A 10673-nucleotide genomic window follows, 5' to 3' on the forward strand; every position below is an offset into this window, starting at 1 on the left:
TGTGTGTGTGTGTGTATGTGTGACGGAGTGATTGAGTTTGTGTTACTGTTTGTCGATTTCTTACGTGAGCCTTGAAGGCTTCTTTTACATGGGATAAGAACACCCCTCCACTTACTCACATACCAAAAATCAACACTCTAACTGCCTGTCATGGTGGATTGAGATTTGTTGATGACTTGATTTCTTTAAAAAAAAAAATTAAAAAAAGCCACAGGTTGTATTGACAAAATCAGTTCATAAATAATTCCATCTGTGCACAGAGGACACCCCGACTGTTCATCTTTAGTCAATGACAGAGTGGAGGGATGGTCTTATCCTATTTCAATGGCGGGGATGTAGCTAAGTCGGTAGCGCGCTGGATTTGTATCCAGTTGGCCGCTGTCAGCGTGAGTTCGTCCCCACGTTCGGCGAGAGATTTATTTCTCAGAGTCAACTTTGTGTGCAGACTCTCCTCAGTGTCCGAACACCCCCGTGTGTACACGCAAGCACAAGACCAAGTGCGCACGAAAAAGATCCTGTAATCCATGTCATGAGTTCGGTGGGTTATAGAAACACGAAAATACCCAGCATGCTTCCTCCGAAAGTGGCGCATGGCTGCCTAAATGGCGGGGTAAAAACGGTCATACACGTAAAAGCCGTGGGAGTTTCAGCCCATGAACGAACAAACAAAAAATCCTATTTCAATAACCTGACCAGATCTGTCTGAGGCAGTGAACCGGAACTGATGATTTCCCGAGTAAGAGTGTGCCTTTAAATGAACAGGGAGAGAATAATATTTCCCATACACCTTCCCTGAAAACATTTGAACAGTCATTCTCCAGATAGATCAAAATTCGACAAAGACCGACAGAAGCAGCTGTTTTTATTCTTCATGTTACGTCATAGTACTGTATGTTTGCGTCACATTTTTTCTCATGTAAAGTCATCAATGCACACGGGTGTCGTTATATCGATAACGTCATAACGGATCTCGTTACGTCATCAAATTACATTCTATTACGTCATTATATCGGTTCCATAATACATAATGCATCTCCATCACAACAGCAAGAAGCAGGGGAACAAGAGTTTAATTTGCATTATAGCATAAACGCTTTTGGTAATTGTTCACTTAACTTTACACAAACTACAAAAATGCCTAATCTGGTCAATTAATGTGCCGTCATAATTTGACCGTAGCTTAAATATTACTACACAATCTGTACATTCACGTCATATGAACCATGAAGTTTGCCCTTTGTTCTAACATGCCCCATCACGTCATATAAAATGTTCGTCATAATTTTGTTAAGGCCAAAAAAAAATAGGTCTGTTTACAGTAACATAGGCCAAAAAAATAGGGTCGGTAGGTCGGGATTTTGTTTTTAATTTTTTTTAAAAAAAAACATATTTTTACGTTATTTTGCAAAAAAAACCAAAAGATTTTTTTTTTTTTTTTTTTCTCAAATGTCAAAAAAAAGTCTAGGGTCGCGCGAAAAAAATAGGGTCGGTCGGGTTACTGTAAACAGACTATTTTTTTTTTTTCCCTAATTCTTACGTTCTCTGATTGTTGTTCGTCATCATGTCATTCATATCATTAAATTTTTTCTTTGCTCCATCATGCCCTATCGTGTCACAATTTTCGTCATGATTTGACTTTAGTGTTAATATAACGTCATATACCTGTTGTCATTTTGTTCATTGACGTCATCCATATCATGAAATTTGTTCTTTGCTCCATCATGCCCCATCGTGTCATAATGGACGTCATAATTTGACACAAGTGTTAATATAACGTCATTAAAATCAAGTTCATCAAATCGAGCGATCCCGCAAATGAATCATTAAGTTTGTACTTTTCCCCATCATGTCTCATTGTGTTACATAACTTATCATCATCCTGTTCGATCGATTATGTACGATCACGTCATCTTTGTTTTTTGATCGATTATGTAACATACCTGTTCATAATATTGTACATTCGCGACATAGAAACCATCATGTCTGTTCACTGACGTCATCCGTATCATTAACTTTGTTTTTTGCTCGATTATGTAACATATCTGTTCATCATATTGTACATTCGCGTCATAGAAAAACCATCATGTTTGTTCTCTGACGTCATCCATATCATTAACTTTGTTCTTTGCTCGATTATGTAACATATCTGTTCATCATATTGTACATTCGTGACATAGAAACCATCATGTCTGTTCTCTGACGTCATCCATATAATTAACTTTGTTCTTTGCTCGATTACGTAACATATCTGTTCATCATATTGTACATTTGTGTCATAGAAAAACCATCATGTCTGTTCTCTAACGTCATCCGTATCATTAACTTTGTTCTTTGATCGATTACGTAACATATCTGTTCATCATATTGTACATTTGTGTCAAAGAAAAACCATCATGTCTGTTCACTGACGTCATCCATATCATTAACTTCGTTTTTTGATCGATTATGTAACATATCTGTTCATCATATTGTACATTCGCGTCATAGAAAAACCATCATGTTTGTTCTCTGACGTCATCCATATCATTAACTTTGTTCTTTGCTCGATTATGTAACATATCTGTTCATCATATTGTACATTCGTGACATAGAAACCATCATGTCTGTTCTCTGACGTCATCCGTATCATTAACTTTGTTCTTTGCTCGATTATGTAACATACCTGTTCATCATATTGTACATTCACGTCATAGAAACCATCATGTTTGTTCTCTGACGTCATCCATATCATTAACTTTGTTCTTTGCTCGATTATGTAACATATCTGTTCATCATATTGTACATTCACGTCATAGAAACCATCATGTTTGTTCACTGACGGCGTCATCCATATCATTAACTTTGTTCTTTGCTCGATTATGTAACATACCTGTTCATAATATTGTACATTCGCGACATAGAAACCATCATGTCTGTTCACTGACGTCATCCGTATCATTAACTTTGTTTTTTGCTCGATTATGTAACATATCTGTTCATCATATTGTACATTCGCGTCATAGAAAAACCATCATGTTTGTTCTCTGACGTCATCCATATCATTAACTTTGTTCTTTGCTCGATTATGTAACATATCTGTTCATCATATTGTACATTCGTGACATAGAAACCATCATGTCTGTTCTCTGACGTCATCCATATCATTAGATGTGTTCTTTGCTCAATTATGTAACATACCTGTTCATCATATTGTACATTCGTGACATAGAAACCATCATGTCTGTTCGACGCTCCATGTTACTCTCAGCCATCGGATCCCGGCTGCTGCCTGGTTCGATGTACATGCGACGTCTCCCAAAGCGGTCAATGTACACCCGCCCGCTCTCGAAACTCGGGGGGTCGGGGGCATTGGTGGTGTATCTACAACAACAAAATAATAATAATTGAAATAGTAGGCCTAATAATAAAAATAATAATACTTATAATAATAATGATAATATTGATAACAATGATAATAATGATAATGATGATGATAATAATAATAATTGCCAGTAAGTACTGGTGTCACATGACTGATGTGAAACAGTCGATTGGCTAAAGGCAATGCGCTTAAAACTTTTCCTTTTTTTTTTACATTCCTCCACTGGACTACAAGGTGTCTGATTTAATGACAAACGATAACCACTGAACAATCTAAGACTTCACTTCTTGACCCTTGCGTTCCAAGGTGACAACTTTGACGTCAAAGGCGAAAAAAGTTGGAGAAGGTGTCATATAGCGAAACATGACGTCACGTAAACAATGTGTCACTACTCCGAGGAACTGACTACGGATTTTTTTTTTAAAGTCTGTCTCTGTGAATTCTTCACAATTATCAACACTGCTAAGAAAATTAATGGTAAGGTCACCGTCAGGCTGTGCATGTATCGGTGTCGGATGTCATTAAAAAATTTTTTAAAAGTGTTGGAACTCACCCAGGAGGAATGTCGTAGAACTGACGTACGTTCACACACTGACACCTCCCGCCGAGAAGGGAACACTTCCCGCCTCTCCTGTTGCACAGGCGCTGGTCCGGGGCACACACGTACCCAGGCAGAAAGCGGCAGGACTCGGCCAAGGTCAAGGTCACCGCCAGCAAGGTCATGGTCAGCAAGAGGCTCTTCTGCGGACCCATCGTGCTCTTCAAGAACTGAAAAGTAAAACGAATACAAATTTAAAAAAATTAAAAAAATTGCAGTTTCAATAGACACATTCCGGAAATAGCTCTGTCGGGGTTTTCATGGGTTGTGGAAGAGTGTTTTTTCCTTGGAAATATCGAGGCAAGCTACACGTGACACTGCAGACCAATCTCTAGCAAGCGGCGAGTCTGCAGATTTGGTCGCTAGATCTGCAGTGCACTGAGGGACGCGATAAATATGGCCAATGCCGATATAGTCAGACCCGATGTCATGGATGTGCGTATTTTCAAACGAAAAGAGTGTTTTATTGTGCAGACAGTGCAGAAAGCACAGATAAGAGCTAATTCTCATTGGGATGTCAGTCGTTCGCATGATGCGCGCGCGCGCGCGCGCGCGCGTGTGTGTGTGTGTATGTGTGTGTGTATGTGTGTGTGTGTGTGTGTGTGTATGTTTGTGCGTGTGTGTGTGTGTGTGAGTCTGTCTGTCTGTCTGTCTGTCTGTCTGTCTGCCTGTCTGTAATCCGGCTGGCTGTGGCGGATGCGTGTGTGTCTGTCTGTCTGTCTGTCTGTCTGTCTGTCTGTGCCTGTCTATGTGTCTGCCTGTCTGTCTGTCTGCCTGTCTGTCTGTCTGTCTGATAATTTGTCTGCCTGCCTGCCTGCCTGCCTGCCTGCCTGCCTGCCTGCCTGCTTGCCTGCCTGCCTCTCTGACTCTGTCTGTCTGCCTGTCTGGCTGACTGCCTGACTACCTGTCTGTCTCTGTCTGTCTGGCTGGCTGGCTGGCTGGCTGGCTGGCTGCCTGCCTTTCTGTCTCTGTCTGTCTGTCTGGCTGTCTGGCTGACTGCCTGACTACCTGTCTGTCTCTGTCTGTCTGGCTGGCTGTCTGTCTGTCTCTGTCTGGCTGGCTGGCTGGCTGGCTGTCTGTCTGGCTGGCTGCCTGTCTGTCTCTGTCTGGCTGGCTGGCTGCCTGTCTGTCTCTGTCTGTCTGTCTGGCTGGCTGGCTGTCTGCCTGCCTGTCTGTCTCTGTCTGGCTGTCTGTCTGTCTGTCTGGCTGTCTGGCTGACTGCCAGTTAATGTGTATACTGATGCATGTGTCTACCTCTGTGTGGTTCGTTAGTGCGTACGTGTGTATGTGTCTGTCTGTCTGTCTGTCTGTCTCTCTCTCTCTCTCTCTCTCTCTCTCTCTCTCTCTCTCTCTCTCTCCTCTCTCTCTCTCTCTCTCTCTCTCTCTCATTTCAGCGTTCGACCGCGGTCGAGTGCACATCGCAGTGGAGCTCTCTGTGCACAGTGAACACGAATTATTTTCAAGTGTGTCAATGCTGCATTGGCGAAGTGACAGTAAGTGACTTTTTACAATTTTATGTCGCCTTGTGTTCCATCATCACCTCCATGTGGACAGTGCTATGAACTCAAAAGTATTTGCCTTTGGTTGTTTCTAGTAGGAGCAGTGTCTTTTCTGGTTTTCACCTCACTTCAGACTAATGATAGATGCTTACCCGTAGTAGCTATTACTGTTGTTGTGGCATGTGTGGCCCAGAGACTTGTAGTGTATGCAGATAGGCTAACAAAAGTGGAAATTTATCTACCAGCTAAGTGGGGATGACTAATTTTTGGTCGTTTTGACTTCGGTACAGTAGGCTTATTCATTGCCAAGTTCAGTTGTCAGGGGTCACCCTCTCCATCATTCTCCCCACCTCGTGAGATTGCTCTGGCAAGGCCGGTAAACTCGGTCAAGCGTGACAATGCCCGTGCATAACGTGTGTTTTCGCCCGGTGTGCGGCGTATTCGTGAACACTTTTTGCTGCTTTATGGCACGCAGAGCGAAACTCGCTAAGCAAATGCGTTGTCAGGTGATTACAGTTCGTAACAAACCTGAACTTGTGTTGTTCCTGTTCGCTGCGTATTATCTGATCTCACTAGGCCGGCGTGAACTGTGCTATAAAAGTGACAGTGTGTCACGGGTAGGGAATGTGTCAGAGAGCCCACTGCTTGGTAACTGCCACGTGCTGGACTATAGATTCATAGTCACCATGGCCGTGCATCAAGGAGGCACAATGATTTCAAGTGGTAGCTACATTAACCCCTCCACCAGTGACTTTTTGATGTTGTGTGGGGACATAGAAATCAATCCTGGTCCTGACCCAAATGATTCAAGTGACAAACAGAACACAAATGACTTGATCATTCAACTTGGCGACACCCTGGGGTCGAGTTTAGACGACGTGTCGAGGGAGGTGAAAGTGATGTCAGGTAGCATGAAGACCATGTCCTCTCAGCTAGAGGAGTTGAAAAGTGATCTCCACAAAAAGCAAGTAGAAATAAACGAGGTGAAGACCAGAACAAATAGCCTAGAACAAAAAGTCGCGACTCTGACGGACCAGCTGGAAATGCAGGACATTATGTCCCGTAAGGACAATATCATCATGTATGGTGTGACGGAGAAGGATGGCAAAGAAACTGAAGCCGACACTCTGCGTACGGTGGTGGCCCTTCTCAACACTCACGACTCTTCCAAAACGTGGGTGCGTGACGACTTTTCCTGCGTGTTTCGGCTGGGCAAGAGGGACGAGGGCCAGTCTCGGCCTCGCCCTGTGGTGGCCAAGCTCCTTCGAAACAGAGACAAACGCAACCTGATCTCCAGCAAGACGATGAGGCGGCGGCTGAAGGGCGACGGCGTGCGGCCCAAGACGACCTGACGGTGAAGCAGCGTGCTCAGCTGAGTGCGTTGCGCGACAAGGGCTACGCGGCGTACTACAGGGGGACGCGCCTCGTGCATTGGGTGCGCGAGCAGACCGACAACGCTGGCGGCGGCGGCGGCAACAAGCGTCCCGACCTTCAGGGGCGTTTCGGCGGCGGTGATCTCCGCTCCAGCTTCACCAAGCGGCACGACAACGACGACTGGCACGACAATGCCAGTCAAGATTGGGCTCCACCACTGCGTCGTAGCTCGTGGGACCCCAGCGATAACGAGCGCGACGACGTGAACGCGGCGGTGGGGGCTAACTCTTCAAACAACTACAATCACAACGACACGTCCGAACGCCGGACCCCGCCCCAATCTACTAGTCGCGGATGGCGTGGAAGGCGTACACCGAGCAACGGGCGCGGGGTCTGCGTTTCGGGCGACGGGAGCAGCGACGACGTTCTTCGCGGTTTCGGCCGTGGGTCTCCGGGGGGTGGCAGATCAGGCGTCGGCTCGCAGTCTTCACTGACCCTTGACAACGTGGAGCAGGGGTCTGCCTCATCTCGTCCATGCACTCGACTTCAGATGCGCTCCATCAACTCCTACTTCGGCAGCGGTGCGGGCGGCCGTCGGCTGTCTCAGCGTCATTCTGGCGACGCTTCTACCGGTGATAGTTGACGGCCGCTCGCTGATGTAGGCGATCGTGCGTGTAGGCATGGTGCGCCTGTGAATAGGCTTTGTGGTAGTTCAGTGAATGCAACCGGAAATGGGTTGCCTGTGAATAGGCGCTGTGGTAGTCCTGTTGCTAGCACACCAGTGAACGTTGCAAGAAGAAATGATGCGCCTGTGAACAGGCGTTGTGATAGTCCTGTTGCCCAACAACCAGTGTGCGATGCAATCGTAAATGATGTGCGTGTGAATGGGCTCCGTGATGAGCTTTCTGGTGTTGCTAGTCAACCTGTGATTAGTGAAAGCACAAATGATGGCAATGTGAATCATAACCCACCGCAGCTGCGTATCTTGAACTGGAACATTGAGGGCCTGACTAGAAAGCTTAGTGAAGCGGATTTTATGCAATATGTCACCAGTTTCGATATTGCGTGTTTCACAGAAACATTTCTTGAGTTTAGAACCCCCTTAGATTGCTTTCCCGACTTTGTGCAATTCCTTAGTCCCGCCGTTAAGGTTTCTAGACAAGCTCGTGGCTGTGGTGGTGTGATGATTATGGTAAAACGGAAGCTTGAAAAGCATGTAACGTTGCTTGATGATTCACAAGATAATATGATTTGGTTGAAGATCGACAAACTTGTGTTTGGTGGCGATAGAGACGTCGTATTTTGTGCTGTGTACGCATGCCCGTACGATTCTCCCTACTATCAGCAGGAACATGTTACAGTGAATTCCACTATTATCATTACGGAACAGTGCTTGTTGAATTACATTGAACAGTTTGATGACTCATGCTATTTTCTGATGTGTGGCGATTTTAATGCCCGTACGAAAAATCTCAATCCCACCTTAGATGATGAAGATGGCGATGTTCAGTCAGTCGTACAGTCAGAGCTTTACGGTTCACGCCAGTCAGAAGACCTTGTAGTAAACATGTTTGGTAACTTGTTGCTTGAAATGTGTGCAACGTGTAATTTAACCATTTTGAACGGCACCTGTCAAGGTGACTTGATAGGAAGCTTTACCTATGTGTGTTCTTCTGGCTGTAGTACCGTAGACTACTTTCTGGCATCCAAAGAGCTTAATGTTGGCCAAGCCCATCTCGAGGTGGCGGAGAGATTTGAATCCAAACATTTACCTGTCGAACTAATGTTTTTCAGAGATGACCGTGACAAAAAGAAATCTACAACAGGTTCTATTGAAAAGCTTATGTGGGACGAGTCGAAGAAGTCCGTGTTCGTTGAAGCAGTAAGCAGTGCTCAGTTTGAAACTGTTGTTGTAGAAGCTACAGTGATGTTGCCTGACTCTGTAGACTCTGCAGTTGACTGTCTAACGGCAGGCCTGTTACAGGCTGCAACCTGTATGAAGCGCGTAATCTACACTGGCCAGCGCCATAGTAAGTGGTTTGACAGAGACTGTAAAACGGCCAGAGATGAGACTAGGAAATGGTGGCGTTTGTTTCGCAGAGCAAAATGTACTCAAAATAAAACGGCACACAGGCTGAGTTATGTAGAAAACAGAAAATCCTACAGGTTTTTATTAACATCTAAAAGACAATCTTTTAAACAAAATAAACTTGCTGCTCTTGCCGAAAAAGCAAAAGACTCTAAACTCTTTTGGAGCGAACTTAAGTCCATTCGACAGTCGGCTGGTAAAACCCCAGATATTACTAGTGAACAGTGGTTCACTCATTTCAAGAATGTTTTTAGTGCTGATCTAGGTAACACTCAGGCTGGTAACGATGAACACTTGGTTGATCCTGAAAATACTGATATTGCTGTAGAATGTCTAGACATGCCAATTAGTCCTCAGGAAGTCGCCTCTGCAATAAAAAATCTTAACCCAAATAAATCCGCTGGTCCCGATGGGATTCTTGCCGGTATGTTAATAAACTCAGCTCAGCAAACTTTGCCGTTCATAGTAGAGTTATTCAACACAATATTTGACTCTGGTAATTATCCCGCTGCCTGGACAGGTGCTATTGTAGTTCCAATTCACAAAAGTGGTGATGTTGATACTCCTGACAATTACCGTGGAATTTCATTGCTTAGTATTCTAGGAAAGGTGTTTGCTACCATATTGAATAAACGTTTGTCAGGCTGGGCGAGTGAGAATAACAAAATCGATGAAGTACAAAGTGGTTTTCGTGCGGGTTATTCCACTATTGATAACGTCTTTGTTCTTTTTAGCATTGTGCAGAAATACTTATTGAAACGGTCTGGAAAGTTGTATGTATGTTTCGTTGATTTTCGTAAAGCATTCGATTGCGTAAACAGAGCAATTCTTTGGAACACACTGCGAAAAGCTGGGGTTGGTGGGAAAATGTTGAGGATTTTACAAAGTATGTATAAATCAGTTCGCTCGTGTGTGCGCTGTCCGGACAGCATTACAGACTTTTTCGAGTGTCCCATTGGTGTAAGGCAGGGGTGTGTCCTCTCACCAACATTATTCTCATTTTTGATAAATGAACTAGCCGTAGAGGTCTCTGAAAAGGGAATACATGGTGTTCAGCTGACTCCAGATGTCATTCAGATTTTAATCCTTTTGTTCGCGGACGATGTCGCTTTAACGTCCTTTTCGGCCTGGGGTCTCCAAAAGCAGATTAACATTTTGAAAAACTTTGCAGACAACTTTGGAATGTCCGTCAATTTGTCTAAAACCAAAGTGATAGTTTTCCGCAAAGGCGGTTTTCTTGCTGAGCGAGAGCAGTGGAAATATGGTAATGAACGTATAGAAGTCGTTAATAGCTATAAGTATTTAGGTCTTCATTTTACAACTAAGTTATCACTCACGAAAGCTATTGGTGAGCTGGCCGTTAAGGCCAAAGTAAGAACTATGCAGATTTTAAGATGTCTCTTCAGACTTGGTGATGTCCCAAGTAGTATCTTCTTCAAGATTTTTGATGCCCAGATTCTTCCTGTTCTAATGTATGGGGCAGAGGTTTGGGGCTTCCAGGCTTATGGGGACATTGAGAAAGTGCATTTATTTGCGTGTAAAAGACTTTTGCGTGTGGGGCAACAAACCCCAAACAGACTGGTGTATGGTGATCTGGGTAGACACCCGCTATTCATTAACTCAGCAATCAGGGTGGTGAAGTACTGGTTACGGTTGATTGCTATGCCACAGGACAGACTTCCTCGTAAAGCGTATCTTATGTCATGTGCTCTGTGTGACTCTGGTAAAAAATCTTGGTCTTTCTATTTAAAG

The 10673-nt window shown here is 44.2% G+C and overlaps 1 protein-coding gene across 1 annotated transcript in view; it reads right to left on the reverse strand.

Moving 5' to 3' along the window:
* Nucleotides 1–1527: 1527 nt before the first annotated feature.
* Nucleotides 1528–10673, reverse strand: part of LOC138973648 (uncharacterized) — a 14445-nt gene continuing 5299 nt past the window's right edge. Inside the window, exons 2-3 of the mRNA XM_070346377.1 lie at nucleotides 3915–4129; nucleotides 1528–3360 (exon numbers count right to left, since the gene is read on the reverse strand). Of these exons, the coding sequence (XP_070202478.1) occupies nucleotides 3165–3360; nucleotides 3915–4114 (396 nt within the window). The 5' untranslated portion in view covers nucleotides 4115–4129 and the 3' untranslated portion in view covers nucleotides 1528–3164. The remainder of the gene's footprint in view (nucleotides 3361–3914; nucleotides 4130–10673) is intronic.

The sequence above is a fragment of the Littorina saxatilis genome, linkage group LG8 (assembly GCF_037325665.1).
Source record: "Littorina saxatilis isolate snail1 linkage group LG8, US_GU_Lsax_2.0, whole genome shotgun sequence".
Lineage (NCBI taxonomy): Eukaryota > Metazoa > Mollusca > Gastropoda > Littorinimorpha > Littorinidae > Littorina > Littorina saxatilis.